The sequence below is a fragment of the Lonchura striata genome, chromosome 2 (assembly GCF_050655825.1).
Source record: "Lonchura striata isolate lonStrDom1 chromosome 2, ASM5065582v1, whole genome shotgun sequence".
Classification (NCBI taxonomy): domain Eukaryota; kingdom Metazoa; phylum Chordata; class Aves; order Passeriformes; family Estrildidae; genus Lonchura; species Lonchura striata.
The window spans coordinates 148,471,083-148,493,415 of record NC_140704.1 but is presented as its reverse complement, the minus strand read 5'-3'; the positions used below and the strand labels follow the sequence as shown (position 1 = coordinate 148,493,415).

The window sequence follows — 22,333 nt, the reverse complement described above, 5'->3', positions numbered from 1 at the left end:
GGCCTCAATGCTCCATCAGCACCATGGGTGTGCAGCTGCAAGACCCTTCAGTGCTCCTTCCTAAGGGGATGCAGATCTTTCAGAAATTCCACATGACACAGCCTCTGTAAGCACCTTTGCTGAAACACTTAAAAGTTATTGACATATTCTCATCAGTTTAAAGGCAAGATGTTGAAAAAAATACTATTATAAATGGATTTGCCTTTAAACAACTGATCATCCCCTCACATTTCCACCCAGACCACATATCTTGTTATGCATTAAACCATCAAGGCAGCAGCTGACATTTTAGGGTCAAAATCCACCTTTTGTCCTTCTTTTGTCTTTCCAACAAATAGATATTAAAAAATTTTCCCAGTTCTTATAGAAGTATCAGGGAAGAGAAGCCCTTAAATATATTTTGAAAGACAGAAAACCTGTGGCAGTGGTTTGTTTGATGTGAGGCTGAGTTACAGGGAGTGGTTTCATTTCTGCACTGAGAGAAAGGGCCTGGCATCAAGCATGTTGCCATCAGGGGAAGGTGTGATTGGGAGATCATTCCCAGGTTCCCATCCCAAAGCGATTTTCATCCATGTGGCACTGTGCTCAAGGCCAGGACTCTGCTATTACTCTTGGTTGATATAATGGAGACATCTCTTTCAAAAACGTAAAAATTCTGGGGCTTAGGTCATGTGCACCAAGTGCACTGTGAGACTCCATACAGGGCTGGAAGTATGCAACAGAACCTAGGAGAGGAATTCTGTTTCCCCATGGAGAAGCACCTTGAGAGTGGAGTTGCATCGTGGTGTCCATCATTACTGGGGAAAAGCCCATCCCCTGGGATCAGACTGAGATAATGCTCCTACACTTGCTTAAAAGTGCTTAATATGCTTAAAAATGGCTATTTTATCTGAAATAATCTAGACTCTCTGAGACATTCCCACTTCTGTTCTAAGGAGATACTTAAGAATATTCTGCATTCAGTTGCCTTCCCCTGGCTTCCAGCTAATGCCCTTTTCTGGGATATTATTCTGTAAATGAGCCAGAGCTGTGAATCCTTGTCATCTGACTGATCACAAATGCCAAACTACAACCTGCTATGGAGCACAAAGCAAAGGTGAAGAGTCTGGTGCAAGAAAAGGTTTATTGGAACAGCATACAATCAAACTAGATTAAAAATCTGGTTTAATTTCCAGTGAAAGTTGTTCTATTAACACAGTATTTTGCCTGTGTCAATTTCCAAGAAAAAGCATTCCTCTACACACCCACTGCTCTTTTTATCCACGGCTCCTGTGACATGAAGTTTAGCCTTTGCATCTCTTAGCACAGATCCTTTCTTCTCTTCTTCTCTCCCTGTGGCTATAGTGAGGTCAGCTCATCCTCTTTGCATTCTGCACAGGAATAAATCCTTCCCTGACTGATTGATGTGAGTTTGTTTTGCAGCACCACTGGATCTGTGAATGGGTCATAGTCTACAGACCAGATTGTTAGGAAAATCTGATATGCAGTGTTGTCAAATAATCTAAGTTGCACTAATAACTCTGAACTCTTCACTTGTAGAAAAATTTCAGAAAGTCTTCCTGGATTTAAAAAACCCAACAACTGGATGGTTCAAAGAAAAGATCTGAGACCTTTGTCTGATTTTCCCCAGGTCAGGCACTGATTGAACACTATGTGGAAAAGATATATATTCCATGCTAGCTGCAGTACTTCATGCTTTTAGCTGGAAAAGCCCTGAGTCAAGTGCCCTGTGTCACAAGCACAACTGTGACCACCTGAGGTGCAAAATGCTAGAGCTCACTGTGGAGTAAATGTCAGAAAATCCAGAGATCCTAGCTAACCTGAGAGAAGTGAGCCATATGTCTGGCTCCACGGGAGCTGCATTATCAGGACACTTTCTTGCCTATAATGGAAAACCCACTGAGCTGTTACCTGGACCTGGAGTGTGCTGGCAGAGGTGTTGTGGGGTGCAGCCATGCACCTCTTCCTTACACAGCTGCAAATCTTTGACCAGGCTAAAAAGTCTGTTGGGAGTGGCACCATGCAGCTTTTCTTCTGAATGTCCCACTGCAAGGGAGAGCTGAGATCCTTGTAGAAAGTGCTCATGTTCTCATGTAGGGGTGACTGTGTGATAAGTTTGAGAAGGCACAGGCAAAGAAGATACAGTCCCAGCTGCAAATTGTTTTTTCAATTGGCAGTCCCACATGGCTGAAGTGCTACATCGGGTTGGAATTATTGGCATTTTTGAGAGTATGGGGTTTGCAATGTATGGTCAAAAATAGGAAAAACCCCAATTATTAATACTCCCAAATGGGTTGAAGTCTTGCATAAAGAGCAAAGGTTCTCTTGTCAGATCATTGTAAGAATCTATCTGACCACCAAATTATTATTATCAATTTCCTACCTAGTAACTTTGTATTAAAGACTAAAGAGGCTTTTTCTGGACACTGCTGCTTTCATATTAGAAATTTACTTTCAGCTATGCCAGCTTTAGAGGACTTAATATATTTGATGTGTGAAGAAAAGGCAGTTTGGTCAGGTGGAAGAAAGGGTGGGTGGGCTCTTTGTCTGGGTTTTCCTGTTTATTTTCTCTGCCTGCTACAGTCTTTTGATCTTTTTTGATTTCAAATGGGAAGGTAGAAAATATTACAACATTGTGTTCAATCAAGGCAGAAGTCACAACTGGGTTCAGAAGTTACTGTCATTTGCTTTTTTTTCTGAGATTTCTAAAACTTTATTCAGAGAGTATAATTAATTCTTCTTTCTAAAGAAACAAGGAAGGGTGTGTGTGGGAGATCAGTGCATGTCTCTGTGGGACATCCTAAATCTTGTGTACCCCTGAGATTTTGTCATGTTTGGAAGTAGACTCTTAGGTCTTTTGTCCCTCTGGACACAGCAGTCTTGGGTGACATTTAAAAAGATATCTTCGTAGAAATTTTTCTCCAGATGTTTAAGCATAGATATGGATGATTGCTAGTCTTACCTTAGGCTCTTTCTATCATCTAAATTCACTGCTTTACAGAGTTTTTTGTAGTCTGGGCACTTGACTACTCAATTACAGGTTGGCTTTCAAAGCTCCAGCACTTTTATTTTGCAAAATTTAGCAGAAACCAATGTAAGAATCTTAAGGTTTACCTTCAAATGGCTCCACAACAGTTTTTTAATGTCTTTTGCAGAATGCCCATTTGATTTGTGGTTGTTGCAGCTGGGGCTGCTGGGTGATGTGGTTTGTCTCTGTGCTCTCCCTGCTCTGCTGCACTGGTGGCTCACCGTGCTTTGCAGTCTGTGTGTCTCAACTCAATTAGCAGCTTGCTGCCAGCCAGAGATAAGCCCATGGATAGGCATTCTGGTCATGGCAGATAAAAGCCCCAAACAATAGTTCAGTCTGATGTCCTTCACTTGATATAAAAATAGAATTTAAAACCACTAATGAAGCAATTGAGGATATTTAGTTGCAAGTCAGAAGATTTTCCATCCTTATTCAAGCTGCAAGGGATAGGAGACATCCAACTCCTTGGTAGCAAATGCTGTCATTGCCTCTCCTTTGCTTCTGCCATCTGTCCCCCACACAGGCACCCATGTGAGAAGATGCCCTGGTCTCTCCCAGTAACTTACATGTGCCAGGAATTTTGGAGCACTTTTAACACTTGTCCCAGGAGGGAAGTAGGATCTTGGTATATGACTCTTGTCTTCTAAGCTGAGGAAAAACAGGCAGGGAAATGTGCTCTGGGCTGTGTTGCAGTCTCATATCAGCAAACCTGGGAAATGTGTCAGGCCATTCTTCTGACAGAAAATGCAGATTGATGGTAACTGTGCTGTCTGACACTGCTGATGCAAAATGTGCCAGCACGCCAGACCCCCTGAGAAAGAGGGAGGGCAATGGTGGTCAACAGGGCTCAGGAAAAAAGGGTTTTAGGACTGGGCCTGAAAAAGCAAGACAAGGGAGCTTTGGCAAGGTTTGGCTAGTACATGGAGGAGAGGAAAGAGGAACCATCTGATATAAAAACTGTTCTTTTGCACCCTAAATACCCTACTGTGAAACACACATTTCCCCTCCCAGGTCTTGATTTTAAAAGCTTTCCAGACTCGTGGAAACAGCAGTGAAGCCCATTCAGAGGCATTCCTGCAAATGAGAGCCCAAGGTCATCAAAAACCTGGCATGAGTAAGGGTCTGGGCTTTTCTGCCTCAGCTTCCTGCTGTGCCAGGGACAATGTCTGTCACTTCTGTCACCAATGGACGAGTGTCATTCTAGCTACACCTCATCACCTGCCAGGTCAGCCTGTATGCCAGTTAGACCAGGGCTCTTTTGGGGATCTTTCTTTACTTCCTAGGGTTTCCCTCAGCATCATGTGAAGGACTTTTTCTGTCTCTGCCATGGCAGCAGAGCAAGAATGCAATGCAGCTAACTGAGCGTGGCATTTCTACCCTGTCCTTGCTGTACCATGGCACTGGGACAGGGATTTTTACGTGGATCTGTGGGTGTGCACTCAGGGAAATCCTTTCTGCAGGACTTGTTGCTTTTTCTCTTCTCTTCCAAGACCTCCACTAAGTTTCTCAGTGCTTTTTCATGCATCCCCATCCCTTTTGTAGCCTCACAAAATGTTTGGATTTTTTCTTCACCCTTATCTCAATACTGGTCCCTGGCCTATTGCTGGGAAGTGCAGAGATTCAGGAATCTAAATATTAAACAGTGAATATTCCAGTGTCTGTGGAAATCAGGCATGCATTCCCTTCTCTCTGAGGAGCTGTTCTCAAATATTTGGTAATGTCATTTTTTTTAGTGTTAAAAACCCTGACTCAAGTTTCTCATTAGCAACCATAAAGCGATCAGTGCAAGATACTGCAGATGTTCTGTGAAAAATGAAGTTTGGAAGAAGAGAAAAAGATGGTGGGTAGGAATATAGAGCAACTGAAAAAAATGTGAGAAAAGATGCATTTTTAATCCTTATGGGTAAAAGCCAATAGCTGAAGAAAATAAGGTTTTTCCAATATGAAATTTGGGAAACTGTGTGGGAATCATGGTTTAGAACCATATTGCTTTGGATACCCTAAACCAAAAATTTAGCAGAACACTGTCAGATTTTCCTTACATATCACAATCTTAGAGAATTCCATTAGCATTTACCAGGTGGCAGAGCATAATGAAACCAGTGCACAAGCTTTAAGGGAAGAAAATAAAATACCAAACGAAGCACAGCCGAAAAAAATCTAAGATTCATAAGAATATTTGTGTACAGAAAAGTCCCAATGTCTTACAAGAAGTGGTATTGAAGATGAGAGAGAAAAAGAAATCTGTGCACTCTTGGACTGGGGTGATTTCTTACTAGTAACTTTTTAGTTAGAGGCTAGAGGCTTTCTTAGCCAAAAACTGGATTATAATTTTGTAACCAGGATCCTTGACCACATGTAGATGTGATACCTAAATTTACAGCAAGGAATTTCAGACAAAGCAGAACTGCTGTGGCTGGCTGGCTAATTTCAGTAGCAAAAATACATAAACATTATGAAGAGGTGGTGTTTATAATTATATCCAAACCAGGGGTAAACATAAGGGGTGGCATTCAGCTGATCTGCGCAGTAAACCTCTCCATAGGAGCTCAGCATCAGTCTGTCCTTACCTTTAAAGAGAAGAAATATCCTCTCTAGGTGCTCCTGCCCAGCTTGAGCTACTTGCTTTAAATCAGCCTGAGCTGTTCACAGAAGCACATTCTATTGACTAAACCTCACTGAGGCTTAGCATTTTGTCCCACAGCACAAAAATTTGTCAAAATGATATCAAATGCAAATGTAGTTTGGCCTGCCTATGGCAGATCTGGTCCTCAAAACAACTTCATAGGAAAGCTATTTTGGAATAGATTACAGGCAAATTTCTACAGGATCTGTTCCTACAATTTTGTAAGGAAGGGATTGTGAAAGAAATGTGATGAGCAGGTATATATATATAAAACTCATAAAGGTTCTCATCTAGATCTGTGTTCTATTGGCTTCAAATGAAAACAGATATAGAAAAAAAGAACCCAAAGAATAGCAAAATAAGTAAAAACTTACCAAACAAAACAGTCTGTGATGTTCAGAAAAAAAACATTAGATTAATGATCATGCATAGTTGTAAATTACTTCTTCTTTTCTGGGGAAAGATTTAAAAAAAAAAAAAACAAACTCTTTTTAGCACAACAAAATAGTGCAGTTAGAAACTATGAGTATTAAATATGTAATTTCTAAAACTAAGAAAATATATTGACCTGAATAATATGTTATTTGTGACAGTAACAAACAAGCACTGCCATTTGGTGGTCTGGAAATTATGCATACAACAAACTAATCAGATTTTTAAGGCATAATGCTGCAAATAGGAACCATGTAATGTGCTGTGAAAAAATATGTAAAATAATGGCAAGGATGATTCTAAAAAGCTGAAGAACACATTCAGATCCTCATTTGGTATATGTGATATACCTTCTTGAAGTCTGGACTGCCACCTGCTGAAACACAGTTTAATAGGAAGCCTTGACTTAATAGGACAGAGTTTTCATTTAAAACCTTGATTTTCACCCTATTTCTTTCTTCCAACCCTTAGTGCTCTATGTCCCATGAATCATTATAACTGTGAGTAAATTTCAGATTTTCTCCCCTTCTGTTCCTTGATTCCCAGGTCAGTGGCAGTCTTCCTCCTGCTCATCCTCTGTGATTTCAGCAGTTTCTTACCCTGTGATTTTCCTGTTACAATTTTAGAGCCAGACTCAACCACTCAGCCCACACTGCTGCCTCTATAAAATGAAATTAGGCAGTGTACACTCAGGCTACTTGTCCTGTTGCCAACTCTCTTTATGTTTGCATGGCCACCATATGGTCACTGGTGTGCCCACAATACAGCAAGGGGAAAATGAACTTTCTTATCATCTTTGCAGAACGAGGGGGATTGATGTGAGAAGGGTGGAATCTGAGTGACATCTTCCATAGAAAGAGGACACAGGGAGGCTTGCAGGCTTCAAACCCATCAAGATCCGGGCCAGAAGAGGCTGGGCTGCATAGCATCAGTGCAGATTAAAATTGATGGCGTGCTCTGAGCTGCAGTGATAATTATTGCAGAGGCTGAGGAGGATTGCTGAGATGTGAGCTGATTAACTTGTGGGTGTTTGCAGTCGGTGTTTACCCTTCAGATAAGGTTCAGCAGGAGGAAAGCAGGCCCTTCCGAGGTGGGTTGTGGTTATGGGTATTAACACGGGTTTTCCATCCCTCCATACCCCAGAGTCCTGCAGGAAGGAGCCCAGAGCCAGGCTCTGTGGCTCCGGGGTTTGGGCACTGCAGGTCCCACTCAGCAATGGCACCTCTGGGGTGCTTTCATGCCCTTCTTGCCTTGGAGGCTCCAGGCCACGATCTCCTCTCAGATTTGCCCTCAAGATTAATCATAACAACTTTTCGTGGCTGTTTTGTCCTGCATGACCTGTTGTTCTCATGGATGGGCTCTCACTTGGAGCTGGGACTTGCAGCGTGTGCCACACGGAGGGATTGAACAAGCAGCACCCCCAGCAGCACTGAGCAGTTGTCCCTTGGTGTCAACATCTGGGATTTTTATTGACCAAATTCATCACCCTTTTCCTTGTATCAAATGCGTGGTTGCGATCACCTGAGCATCCCCTGCTTTGAGTCTTTCGAAAAGAGGGATCGGTAACCCCTCGCTCTGCGGAGCACCGGTACCCTCTAGTGGTAAAACCGCAGGCATTTCCAGGCAAAAAAAGGATGATTTCACTACTAACTTATCTTCTGTCTTCCTTTTGGACAAAATTCTGTACATCATCTTTAATTGACAGCGGTGTTTTTTAAAATGACATCGTGATTTCATGCCTTTAGTTTAAGTAGCCCGTGATGTAATGCGATGATGTAATTTCCTTGGACTGCTCTCAGTGTGTTTCACCTCTCATTAAATCATTAAAATGACACTTATGAGCTGATGGGTGACTGAATTTTCACATGGTACAAAGAAGTGGCTGTAATGGAAAGTACCAAGCAGCAGCTGCTCAAGGCTCTAAATGGGATGTTGGTGTTGGTACCACTCTAAAGGCAGAGTGTAGTGTGGCAGAGCATAGGTGGCTTATAGTTAATCAAAGGGATCATGTTGGTTTTGCTTAGTTTTCACCAGTTTGCTCTTGGAGGTTCAGGATAGCTGGATCATGGGCCTTGGGAAACCAGGGAGCCACTGGCTTTATAACTGCATGGAGGGGACAAGAAGATATGGTGTGACAAAGCTCCAGGGCATGGCAGGAGCACCACAAAATTGCTAAGTGAACCACCAAATGTCTTGAGTAGCAGCAGTACAGATATAGGTAGATGGCAAAAGACACTTTTTGGTCTCTTTCCTACCACCTACATAGCCCATGCTCTAGAGCAGGACTGGGGAGTGGTGGGAGTGGGGAAAGGTGAAACTTGCCAAAGAAATCCAAAATTATTTAGCATGAGCAAACACATTTACTTCTGTTCTAACTTTGCTCAAAATGGCTGATCTGAGATTTTCCTGGCATAAGAACAGTGAATTTCAGAGAAGCTACAGCAAAGTAATCCTTCAGGATTTGCTATGAAGTGTTTCACTGTTGTCTTTTCCTTGCTTGTAAAGTGCTAGTGAGCTCTGCTTGGAGGAAACTCCCCCCAAAAACCAGCAGGAGCTGTCTAGAGCTCACCTCTGTCCTTTCACTCCAGCTGCAAATAATTTGCACATTCTCAGAACACCATTCTTTAGCCCTAGGTTTTCTCAGACATGAAGGAAAGGAAAACCCAAGGTTTTCATGCTGCTGAGCTGAGCTCCCTTGTCACTGCCTCCTCTGCAGGCTCTGGCTCTGCTCATTTCACCCAGTGAAACAAAGTGGAGTTTTTCTCAGCAAGAGATGAAATCACACTACAGGATCCATATTGAAATTCAAAGCAGGTAGTACACATAAACACAGCTTGATTCTTCACAGGCTTTTTTCCCTGGATAATTTCAGTACCTAATGCCTATGATATCTTTGATGTACCCTAGCTATGAAAGCAGGGAATCCAGAGCTTTTACAAAGACATCTTTCTAATTTTTTCATTAAACTCAAAATATTTCCATGGCCACCTGCCCCTCTGTTCCTGTGGGTCAAGTTTTGGAAACACATTAAAATGCCTGTGATCTGGGTACATGGAGTACCAGAATATGAATTTTCCCCTTTGCTTTACAGTAATCACTTCTAAAAAAGATTTTGAATAGCTTGATGTTGGGAATAGTTTTGCAAAGCAGATCAATTAGACTGAATTGGATTTGCCAGCAGTGGGAGTTAAATTTTTAGTAAAATCTCTGTGTTCTGGAGCCTCACAGACAGAAAATAAAAGGGGCAATGATTTATCACACACTTTGTTTACTGGAGAACAGAAATTAATCCTCTCTTCTTACTCTTTCAAACCTCTTGGTCTTTTCATCTGCATAGAAATGAGTGCAAAAAGAGAAAAAAAGAAAAAAAAAAAGATATGCAATGCAATTCTTAAGGGAGGGTTTGTCCCAGTGCTGCCTTGCAGTGAATGTTTACTGTTTCCCAGGCCTCAGGATGTGCCAGGGAGATCCATTGCCCTGTAACTGCAGTGCCATTCTGGGCAGCACACAGCTTGGAACAGACCCCCTGAGCAACACAGCCCTCTGCATATCACACAACCCCTTCCCAAAATGAACTATCACCCATCTCACCCTTGAAGAATGTGAGTTGATTAAAGCATGTCTGTCCCAGGAACATTCTGACTCTGGGTCTTGCCATGACTGCCAGCTCCCCCTGCTCCAACCTGGCTGAAAACTTCTCCATAAGAACCCACCTCATTCTCACCAACAGGCAGCAGCCATCCCATGGAGGTCTCTACTCGTGGTTTTATAGGCAATATCTCCAGTGCAAATATAGAGAAGATTAAAAATTCTGTGCTTTTTATTTCATTTCAGGTTTCTGATTGTCTTGGGGTGTTTGATCTTAGCAGTCCTGACAACTTTCAAGGAGTATGAAACAGTTTCTGGAGACTGGCTCCTCTTGCTGGTAAGTAAACTGTGGCTGCTGCATCATCCTGGTAAGGTCCATTTAATTTAAATCAGCCCCATCAGCAGGGATGGAAATGGAAACTTGCTCCCAGCTGTGCCTGCAGAGAGGATTCTGCTCCTGCTCCTGGAGCAGTGACTGTACACTTACATATTGGAGAGTTCCCAGTACATTGTCAACACCAACTGAGCAAAAAATAAGTGAGGTTCCTGAGCAAAAAGAAAATGAGAGGAAAGACTCTAGCCTGAGGCTTTTAAATATTGGTTTTTCAGCATTTGTCTAACAGTCCTTCCATCAGATTATCAGGAAATTTCCTATTGATCATGCCAGACCTAAGCACACTTGAAAAATGTTTTTTGGAGGAATCTTTCAACAGTTTTGAATCATTCTACTAATCCTAGTAGGTCATCAAAGTTGGACTCATGCTTGTGTCCAATAGCAGTGTAACTGAAATTGCTGTAGGCAGTGCCTTTGAGAGAAAATGTATTCACAGCAAACAAATTCCAGATTGCTTGTTCTATAAATGCTGAAGTTCATGCTCAAGATTTTATTTCAGCAAGGCTTCCCATTTAGCAGAAGAATTAAAAAATAGGAAAAAACCCTCATTAAATATAAAATTGCAAATTCAGCATTTTGTGAAAATGACCCTAAAAATGAACTTCCTTTGCTCCCACAGCTATCACAAAATACAGGGCATAATGTCTCGCTTAATCTGGCCTTGTTTAAAGTAACCCTAGAGAAACTGCACACCAAAATTAGTTCCAGGATTTCAATTTCCATTTCCCCTTGTACCTCCAGAGACATACAGATTCAAGCAAGATCTAAATGCCAAAAGGAATGAAAGGTGAATTCCCCTTGCATGTTCTTTCTCAAAAAGTGCCTGTATGAAAACACCTCCATTCCTCAGGGAATGAGAAACTTGGTTTTGGTTTCTGTAACCCTACTTAGGCCCATCTTTCACATTTGAAAAAGCCTGAGGTTATCTTTCCTCCTCCTGTGCTTGTTTTTATGTGGCTCTCAGCAGCTTTTAGAAGCTGTGGGTAATGAGCATGAGGAAAAGTCCCATTTTTCCTCTTGCCAGCAATTCACAGAGAGGAAAAGCAACTGTGTACCCCAGGCTGCCTTTGGCACCCCACCTTCCTGAGCACCTCAGAGAAGCTCTTTGCTCCCCATGCCCTCCCCATGCTTAGAAAGGTACTGGAGCAAGGTGGAAAATCCCTTCTTTCATCCACCAGAAATTTAAGGGAACAATATATGCCTTAAATTTGTCTTATATATGTCTTTATCACTGCTTTAAACTCATGGCCATATGAGTATCCTGTATCCTGCCCTGTCTGGACATTATGGCTGCATCAGCTGCTGGTGGGTGACCCTGGGGGTGGGTACAGAGTGCCTTGGGGACTTTGCAGTCACCCCTCACATACATCTGCTCATTTTGTGTGGAGCAGGAGGTCTTTCTGTGAAGTAATTGTCCTTCCATTAAGGCAGGGTAAGCACTTCATTTTTACCCAACAGCAGGGGCAAATCCTTCCTGCATGGTACTTAGCAGACTGGAAAACTATGCCCCCACTTTGCCTTGCCTCTGTCATCAATCTCGATTCTCCTCCACTCTTTTCCTCTCTCTTACACATATCCTAACACTTGTACCTCATCTGTTTCCTTCAGCTGTATCCTTTTGTCCAGAATTACTGCAAAACTCATTGTGAGACTAACAATTTCATTTGTGTCTTGATACAGGAAACTTTTGCCATTTTCATCTTTGGAGCAGAGTTTGCCTTAAGAATCTGGGCTGCTGGCTGCTGCTGTCGCTACAAAGGATGGAGGGGGAGACTCAAATTTGCCAGGAAGCCTTTGTGCATGCTGGGTAGGCACATGCTCTCTACTACTGTCTGCCTCATTAATGTCCTTTTTCCTTTTAAGCCAGTTTGGGGGATGTCAAAGAACTGGTGATTGGCAATGCAAAGAGCACTGAAATCAGATCTGCTCTTTATGTCAGGACCTGTGTCCCGCTTGGTGCAATTATCTGAAGTAGCCAGCAATAACTTCTAATTAAGACACACTTGGCTACCTAGTCAGTGAGAAAAAAAAAATTAATCCTTCTGCTCTTCAAATACATTTTCCTTGTCCTAAGCCCCATTGCACTTTTCTTAAGCTCATCCTCAGGAAGGTTCTCTCTGCCTTCAGTTTCAAACCACTTGAGAACCCAAGTCTGTACCATCTTCCCCAGCTCTCTTTCATATTTGTGGGGGTTTTTTACAATTGTATTATTGGTCTGTATTTACAAACAAATATCTTTGTGAATTCACCCATGTTGTCTTTCAGGCTTGGAAGGCACTACCTATAATTATCCATAAAATTACTCATTATTCGTGTTTGAATACCCTCCTGCATCTACTCATTATATCCACAAACCAGCCAGCCAACATTTAGGAGCTCACTCTGACCTGAACACCAGTCATGCCCATTCACTCACTGATTTTAGGATACCCTCACTTGTTTCAATTCTCTTCAGGCCAAACATTGTGGTTTTTTCTTTATTTTTATAGCACATAACACTCTGGGAACCATGGTGCTGCATGAATACAAACCTCTCTTTCCTCTCTCTCCTTTTCTTTATCTCATGGAGCTAAGTGATAAATACAATTGTGACAAATTTGCATTGTGCATCTGTGCTATCCTCAATTTAATAATGTTCATTTGAGTGCTACTGCTATACAGATGCTTCTAGTAGGTTTGTGAAGGCAGCAGACGTGAGCAAGTGGGATTTATACTGTCTCATTCCTTCTCAGTAGCAGTGCCATCTCACTTCTGAGTATGAATCTTCATTGATATCTGAGTAAAAAACTGAAGATATCCTGGATTTATTAAAATCATCTCTCATTTGTCACTGGTACAAGTTTGAGAGTGATTGGAAGTGAATAAATCTGAAATCCAGTCTTTTTGGGTGGAAAGAGAATATAAAGACAATTCAAAGACTAAATGCCCAGAGAATGTTTGAAGCTGTTTGGTACCACTTTCTTCTTGTATGTGAATAAAGGATCAAAAAGAAGGGGGAAACAAGGAAAAGAAAGGAAAAAAATGAATTTATTCACATTTCAAACCTCTTCAGTTAACAGCAAATTGCTCCTGTGAGCACTTACAAAAAAATAGTAGTACTGACTTCAAGATTTTAGTAAGAAAACTCAGCCAAACGAATAAAATAATAAGTGTACCATCAAACCTGAATTTCCCATCTGCTGACCTGTTCACTGTGGTATTCCAGTGGTACAGATGAGGTTAAGGCTGATTTTCTGACAGCATTTGGACACTGTTTCCATGCATCCCTAAGCGAGCTCAGTGTCTCAGGTCCACTGCATTGATCTGTAAATAGATCCCAAGGCTTTCCAGGAGGTTCTGTGCCTGATGCTGATGTGTGGCAGCTGCAGATATCTGATTAATTGGCAAGAGAAGGCATTTTCAGGCAGCTTCAAAACTCGCCTAGGGAAATCTGCAGCACAACCAGATGGGATTAAGAAGCAGGTGATGGGGCCACTTTTGTTGGCAGGGTTTGTTCTTTTTGCCTTGCAGATATCTTTGTGCTGATTGCTTCGGTGCCAGTGGTGGCTGTTGGGAACCAGGGCAATGTTCTGGCAACGTCTCTGAGAAGCCTCCGCTTCCTCCAGATCCTGCGGATGCTGCGCATGGACAGGCGGGGCGGCACCTGGAAACTTTTAGGATCAGCTATTTGTGCACACAGCAAAGTAAGCGAGGAGCTTGCAGGGCTCAGAGGGGCCTTGGGGAGAAAGATTTAAAGGAAAGAGAGGGGATGCACAGGTACAACAGTGCCTTGGGGTTATGTTTAGCAGTTCAAAATACAGTTTTGTTCTTTCAGCTTTATTCCCTTTTCTATTCTCTGAACCATTTCTGCCCCTTTGTTTTATCTTTCTGTGCTCAGTAGTGGTGCTAGGATGTGAGACCATTTCATTCCAACATGCTACAATGTGAATTTTGCCTTTACTGTGCATGGAAGCAGGGACATCCCTTTTATAGTGAAAGGTGCTGAAATCCTTGACAAAAAAGAAAAATTTGGGAAGCTGCAATATTTGTAGTGGCTTCTCAGACTTGTCTGATCAACAGATGGAGCAGGCCTCTGAAGGGATGGAAAGAGGCTGATTACCCTGAGAAATATGCACAGAAATATAGTTTTCAAGGGACCTACTGGTAAAGTTTTTCTTTTTATCTTAGGTCAGACAATACAGAGATGGACACAGAGGGAGCCCAGACAGGCAAAACTTTTTAAAGTCATCTTTGCTTGGTCTAACTTGATGCTGTAATCATACACACCCTGTCTTGCACCAGACAGGTATTTGTGTTCTTGCATTTTCACAAAACATTATTACAAGTTAAAAACTTTCTCTCCAAAAGTCCTCTAGATGATATTTCTCATCTGCACAGGATGTAGAAAAATTGCATATACTCCACAACATACTGGATTTTTTTACCCATGAATGACATTCCTGACATTTCAGGGGGGTTTGGAAAGTTAAAATGCCAGCTGGCATAGCATGTTTAGATTTTGCTTCTGTGTAGGGACTAATGGGGATGCCCACCATGCTTCATTTGTTATGAATTTCTGCTTCTTCCTCATATAAACTTGCTACAAGACAGGTGGCAGATAAACACTTATGTCAAAAATGTTTCTCAGGAAGCAGATAATGGAAAAAGTCTATGTAACAAAAACATTGTTTAGAAATTGTTAAAAGATTCATCGTGTGGGATTGCTTTAAAATACTACTTGTTTGGTTCCCCAGCATGCACTTTTTAGACCTCAGCTGGCTGAGGGAGGTTAGAGGGGGCTGTGAGAACTTTGCTTTACTGGAGACAATTTTGCTAACAATTTTCTTCTCTGACTGCACACCAGAAATTAGCTAAGGAAGTTTTTCACTTGTCTCAAGATTCAATTACACAGTTATCAGCTACAACTTTTTTCCTTTTTTTTTTTGTCTCAATACTGTTAATTGAATTGGATGAATGACTAATATGAATGATAAAAATGTATTGGAATATTGATTTTTTTGACCTCTGAAGACCTTAAAAAAAGTTTCTGCCTTATTTCAGATATTGCTGGGATTTTGGGATTTTTATTTGGGTTGCTAAATGCCCCACCTCAGTGGGGCACTCCACTTTAGTCATTCTCTTTAAAACAGCAAATTTGGGGTTTGTTTGCACACAGAATACTTTCAAGTTCTGTTCTTATTTCATGAATTAATTTTGAAAACCTCATTCATGATGGGATCAGCTTTGATATGGCTGAAGAGATGGAAGTGCATCCTGCAGCCTTGACTCTCTGGAGGCAGGGAGAGGGCAGGGCTGTTGATTTCCTTGCCAAGACTGACCAAGCCCAGTGGCAGAAGGAAAGGAAAGAGTCAAGGTCAGGGTCAGAGCCCTGCAGCTCCCTGTGCCATGGAGCAGCTAAGCCCAGCTTAATGCAGAGCCACAGCTGCAGATTCCTCCAGGCTGATCCTAAGGAAGATTCTGTGTAAGAGCCAATTCTTGTAAATCTCTGCATTATTTCCCAATAAGTGCTAAGCTGGACTGGTCACGGGTGTGACCAAAGCCAGCAGTGGCAGCTCTGCTGTTACTCTCTGTGCTTCTCTCTCCTGGTGTTTACTCTGCCACTGTGGCTATTGAGGCTCTTTTCAGCCCCTTCATGTTCATTTTTTTATTTTGCAGGAACTCATCACTGCTTGGTACATTGGGTTCCTGACACTCATCTTATCCTCATTTCTTGTTTATTTGGTTGAAAAAGATGTTCCTGAAAAAGATGCTAATGGGGTGGAGATGAAAGAGGAGTTTGAAACCTATGCAGATGCACTGTGGTGGGGGCTGGTAAGTGATTCCAAAAATACCTCATACCCTTCTTGAAAACTTCATATCCAAGAAGAGATAAAGTTTTAGGGATTACAGTGCAAGTGCTACTATATTTGCGTGAAAGTCACATTACATTAAAACATTACCAACCAATTGGTTGGTGCCCCTACAACCAACTAACAGAACCTACAACTCTGTTGATTTTCAGGTTGATTTTCAGAAAAAGGCCCTTAGGTGTTTAAACCTCCTTCAGAAATCAATCTGTGTTCCTGGTGGCTGGGAAAGCTCTTTTAGAGGAGCATCTCTTCAGGTGTCACTGCACCATAGGAGACTGAGCTCTCATGCCAGCAGTGTCCTGTAGTGAGAGCTGCTTTCCTCAGGAAATGGCAGAGCCAGAGCTGCCCAGTGGATGGGTGGGTTGGGCTGTCAAAGAGCACCAAACATTTGGGCAGTTGAGGAAGACACACGTGGCAGGTTTGGTTCTTATGGAGCCAGTGACTGAAGATGTCTCTGGGTTCAGATGGAGGAAGTAAAAAAATATTTCTGGAAAGGTTTACATATCAATTCTCATGTCTTACATGCATTCCCCAAAGATCAGGGAATGCCATTGGTAGAAGGATGCTGAACAAGAGGGATTTTTGATGCATCTGTTCTTGTCTCTTCTGATTAAAAGAGGAGTGTTGGTTTGCACCACTACTCATTCAATCACAGATATTCCTGCCATTCCAGAATTGCTTTGTTACTGATAGTTAAGGAAGTCTAAGTCATGCTGTGACTTAAATTCAGCAGAATATTTTTATTCAATGTAGTTCACGCATAAATATAAGATACTCCCCTTCCCCCATTATTAGTCAAAAGGTACTAAGTGTTGCCTAGAACACCTGGATGTTTCCATGTCCTTTTATATCCAGGACATTTAGGTAGAGTCTCAGTGGTGAGAAAATGTACACAGTTGGAAATTAACAATTGTGCCAGAAAGGAGAAGGTTTCCACACAGACATCTTTGCTTTAAAAGACCAGGACTTCAGGTAGAGCTAGTTCTGACTAGGTTGTTAAAGGTCTGCAAGCTGTTAACTGGAAAATCCCATTCTTGACTGTGTACTGATGGTGGGCAGGAGATTTATGTGGAGTTCACTTGCAGAAAATGCATCTGAAAGAGGGAGCTGATTTGAAACTAAAGCCATTCTCCATGTAGTGCCTTGGGATTATGATGTCACCAAAAAATTGGTTGACCCATCCTGAAGATCCTATTTCACCAAGCTGTGCATGAGCACCCTCAGGGCTAAGTGAGTTTCACAGCTTTTATGGTGACATTTACACAGAGCTGTAGCCTTTGTTTTTCTTACATCAGACCTGGTTTTTGTGCCCACAGATTACCCTAGCTACGATTGGATACGGTGACAAAACCCCTAAAACATGGGAGGGGCGGCTGATTGCAGCCACGTTCTCTCTCATTGGAGTGTCCTTCTTTGCTCTTCCTGCAGTAAGTACCTTCCCTCCTCTGTTAGACACAGCCCAGGGCTGTGCACTTGCAAAAAGAAGGTAAAGTTAATAAAATCAACAGTGGAACCAAATCCCTTTGAAAGAAGTACTCCAGAGATTTGAGTGGGTCTGTATCAGTAAATGGAACTTGTTTCTTCCCAACTTTGCACAGAGCCTATTGGGAATGATATGTTACCCCAATACTCCTGGAATCACTATGTGGCCATTGTCTGACAGTGCTAGTTGGCACAGGACAAAATTAAACCAGCAAGTGAACATCTGGGAAACCACAAGGCAGTTAATGAGACTGTACACTGGCACATGGTATTACTGGCATTAGCATAACCCCCACAAAACATATTTTCAAAGAACTTGGGGTCCACTGTTGTAATAATTAGAATTGACCCATCTTATCCAGCCCTTTATTTCCTTTGTCTGCAATGTCCTCAGATAAGAGTGAGACTAAATCTGACTGAGCCAGGCTGAATATCAACAGAAACTGCCTCAGTCCCAGGTTTTAGGGTATTTTTCCTCTAGATCCAGACTTGGCAAGAATTTCACAGAGGATGACAAGTCCTGCACTGTCAGATCCAAAGCATGGTCTAGCAGAGCCCTTGTATCATGCAAGCCAAGTTTCAGTGAAAATGGAAAGTAACACAGCACCTGGACACTACCAGCTTGGAAAGGCAGTAGACATTCAAGAAGCCTATTGAGTGTGGGAACCCCAGGCTTGCTCTGGGGTCTCATGTGGTGGTGAAGTTTCTCCTCCAAGCCGTGCTTCCAAAGAAAAATTGCGCAGGCTTTTGCTGTTCAGTCTCAAGGCAGTTTATTGTGAGTTATCTAACAGATTGTCTTCTCGGGCTGCAGCTGCTTGGTCAGTGGCCCGGGCAGAGGCACACACACACCCTGACATCCTCTCTGTCTGCTGTCTTCTTCTTCTCTCCCCCAGCCCAGGGCTGCTGCTATCTTCTATATGATATATTACAGATTACATGTTTATAATTTTCCCCCAATACCTTCTACCTATATTACAAAGTGCTTTTCTACTCTAAACCAATCTGTGAGTGCCAGCATCACCAAGAACATGGAGGCAAGGAAGAAGAAGGAGGAAGAACAGGATCAGCCCATTTTCCTCCATTTTAGAACGTCTGACCCCCATGTACAAAGTTAAAACCCCCCTGTATAATACTAAAAAAAATTCCCCTCTGTTTTGTAACTACTTTTACTATACTATCTAACCCTTTGTGACTGATTGTTTCACCTCCAAAGTTGGTAACTCATTCCATGGCTCAAACTCAAAATCACAGCTGTTTCCAGCTGCCTGTCAGGGTCTAAAATGCTTCTGACCAAGGCCTGGAACCTCTAAAAATGTCTGAGAGACATTTTGAGTTCCAACAATTGAGGACCTTTAAATTATTTGGTGTGGCCTGCAGTCCTTGAGAGGATCATGGCAACCTCCTGTCCCATGAGTGGAGCAGCAGGAAAGGCATGGGAACTGCACAAAGACTCCATGTAGCCATCTCCATCTCCACCCACAGACCTGCATCCTCTCATCATTAATCCCTTTTGTTCTGAGTAAGCAATGTCTAAAATCTTGCATCACTCTCTGCTTTCAGGGCATTTTGGGGTCAGGGCTGGCTCTGAAGGTCCAGGAGCAGCATCGCCAAAAACATTTTGAGAAAAGAAGAAAGCCAGCAGCTGAGCTCATTCAGGTTTGCAGCCACTTTCCTCTTCCTTGAAAAAGTGTTGTGCATGCTGCTGCATCATGTGAGCAAGGGCCACCACTCCTCCCCTGCCCAAATTCCCACTCCCCATTGCAGGAGGTAAGAACTTTTGTTTGTCAGTTTTTCACACTGAGCTGGATAATCCAGAGGCCTCTGCAGTTTTGAGGAATTTTTCAACTCCCAGAATATCTTTCAGAAGAACAGTGTCTTTCCAAGAAAGGATCTCATCTGCTAGCTTCTGTAAACCAACTGGCTTCTGCATCACTGCCACAAAATCACAGGAAACAAGCTGTTGAAAACACATTCTTTACAAAATACAGATTTTTTTCTTCAGTTCCCTTCAGAAAATGCTTTTCTGTGCAAACAGTTATGTTGTTACTGATGTGAAAACAGCCATAGAAGTAACACAATACACAGTGAAAATTTCAATCGAGGCAAATAACATAAATGGTATATGCAGGTTTTAAAAATGAAAACACACCCTGTATCCTCTGTTGTCACTGGGTGATCCAAAAATTCAGTGGGAAGAGAGTGCTTACCACACTTGAACATCAGTTATGGCCTTTGCTATGAATTCAGGATATTAAGCTTAAAATCATTAGTCTGTGTTCTGACAAATTTGAAATTATTTATTCTTACTAGGTATGGAGCACATCCCGATAGCAGTTAAGTAAATGACAGCATTTTCACAGAGGGACAGAGAAAGTATAACAAATGGAAGCATTGGTGCTGAGGATCAAATCAGTCCTCGGGAGAAACAGGCTGAATGGCATTAAAATTCATGGCTGTTCTCATTAAAAACGCACTTCAGCAAACAGAGGGGGCTGCAGGCATGAGTTGTGAGTGGGATTTGATGGAATTTAGTTTTAAACTAAAGTATCTCCATTGATCAAGTAGCTTATTTAGCTAGTGGGTTTTAGGTTGGGGAATTTTTTTGGAGAATTTTAAATTGAACTAAATGCTGAAATAGAAAATTGCTCAGCAAAATTTCTTCTGATGATACATTAGGAGACAAACTATCTGTCTTGGTTAGACAAGACAGGAGTCTGTGAAAGAGGGCAAAGCCTCCTGTGCAATGGAGAACGGCAAACCCCCCTCCCTCTGAATTACGAGGATCTTTAAATTAAAAGGCTCTCAGGCAAAGATATGGGAGTGGGAGTAACAATTCTTTACTAGGAGAAAACTAGACAACAATTTAAAAAGGAAAATGCAATCGGTACAAACAAAACTAGTGAAAGAAAAAGTCTAGAACCTGAGGAATGCCAGTATCAGGTTTTGCTGGGACAATTGCTTTCCCTTGCAATAGTTGATGAGTTGCAGCTAAAGTGGTGATCTTTAGAAGGGTATAATTTTCCTCTGAAGATCTGGTGGCAGCGGGGGCCGGTCTTCCTCTGCGCCGGGGTTGCCTCTGAGCTCCGCTGCCGTCGCCTCTGCGCGCGCCGGCTGCTTCGCTGCGGGTGCCGCCGAAGAGAGAGCGAGAGAGAGAGCTGCTTTCCCCGGGAATCCCGCGAAGAGAGAGAGAGAGCTGCTTCTCTCGGAGTCCCGCAAAGAAGAGGGAGAGCTGCTTCTTTCGGAATCCCGCGAAGAGAGAGCGAGAGAGCTGCTTCTCTCGGAGTCCCGCGAAGAAGAGCGAGAGCGCTGCTTCTCTCGGAGTCCCGCGAAGAAGAGCGAGAGCGCTGCTTCTCCCCTCTGGGTGGGACCCCTCACAGCGTTACATTTTTTCAGCCTTTCATTGAATCAGTCAAAGGTGTATACACAAACCATTGTCTCTGAGAGAGATAACAAAAAACCTGTCCAACCGGTTCGCCTTCGACAGATGGCAAATGGAATACAAGCTTATCTTACAACCCAGGACATTATCCACCCCTTATTCTATTTCCATCTGCACACCATGAAATCTTACACCCAGTTCTCTCTTAAGACTAAGTTTCCCTGTGGTACACAGCGGGTCTCCCCATCTTCCTGCATTACCCACCAAGTGTAACCAGGTCCTTGAGCAAAGACAATCCCACGAATGGGTTGGTCTTTGCCTGAGGTGGGATTAATCTAAACAGTTTTCCCTAAAATACCTTTCATATGTACTACAGGGACCTTATCTCCATTTACTGCGTGTAAGGGTTCTGACTGAGCAGGGCCAGCTCGATTGACAGACCCTCGGGTGTTGACCATCCAGGTTGCTTTTGCCAGGTTAATTTCCCAGTTTCTAAATGTTCTCCCACCGAGTGCCTTCAGGGTAGTCTTAAGGAGTCCGTTGCACCGTTCAACTTTGCCGGCAGCTGGAGCATGATAGGGAATATGATATATCCATTCGATACCATGTTCTCTGGCCCAGGTGTTGATAAGGCTGTTCTTGAAATGGGTGCCGTTGTCAGACTCAATTCTTTCAGGGGTGCCGTGTCTCCACAGGACTTGTTTTTCCAAGCCTAAGATGGTGTTCCGGGCAGTGGCATGAGGTACAGGGAAAGTCTCCAGCCATCTAGTGGTGGCTTCTACCATGGTCAGCACGTAGCGCTTGCCTTGGCGTGTCTGGGGCAGTGTGATGTAGTCAATCTGCCAGGCCTCCCCATACTTGTACTTGGACCACCGCCCACCATACCATAGGGGCTTCACCCTCTTGGCCTGTTTGATGGCAGCACACGTCTCACAGTCATGGATAACCTGGGAAACACTGTCCATGGTTAGATCCACCCCTCGGTCTCGTGCCCACTTGTAGGTGGCATCTCTGCCCTGATGACCTGAGGCATCATGAGCCCATCGAGCCAGGAACAACTCCCCCTTATGGTGCCAATCTAAGTCTATCTTTGACACCTCTATTTTTGCTGCCTGATCTACCTGCTCGTTGTTCCGGTGCTCCTCATTAGCCTGACTTTTGGGGACATGGGCATCTACATGACGGACTTTCACCGTCAGCTTTTCCACCCGAGAGGCAATGTCTTTCCATATATCAGCAGCCCAGATTGGCTTTCCTCTACGTTGCCAGTTGGCCTTTCTCCACCTTCCCAGCCAGCCCCACAGAGCATTGGCTACCATCCATGAATCAGTATAAAGGTAGAGCTTTGGCCACTTTTCCCTTTCAGCAATGTCCAGAGCCAGCTGAACGGCCTTGAGTTCAGCGAGTTGGCTCGATCCACCTTCTCCTTCGGTAGCTTGTGCAACTTGGCGTGTGGGGCTCCATACGGCTGCTTTCCACTTCCGGTTCATCCCTACGATGCGACAGGAACCGTCAGTGAAAAGAGCGTAGCAGGTCTCCTCTGCTGGTAGTTGGT

General features: G+C 43.0%; 1 protein-coding gene across 2 annotated transcripts in view; it reads left to right on the top strand.

Moving 5' to 3' along the window:
• The window catches only part of KCNQ3 (potassium voltage-gated channel subfamily Q member 3), a 197,789-nt gene that overhangs the window by 144,888 nt on the left and 30,568 nt on the right, over nt 1–22,333 (top strand). For both annotated transcript variants that reach the window (XM_031504106.2, XM_021542366.3), the window contains exons 2-7: nt 9,921–10,011; nt 11,749–11,875; nt 13,579–13,751; nt 15,724–15,879; nt 17,234–17,344; nt 18,960–19,055. In XM_031504106.2, the coding sequence (XP_031359966.1) occupies nt 9,921–10,011; nt 11,749–11,875; nt 13,579–13,751; nt 15,724–15,879; nt 17,234–17,344; nt 18,960–19,055 (754 nt within the window). The remainder of the gene's footprint in view (nt 1–9,920; nt 10,012–11,748; nt 11,876–13,578; nt 13,752–15,723; nt 15,880–17,233; nt 17,345–18,959; nt 19,056–22,333) is intronic.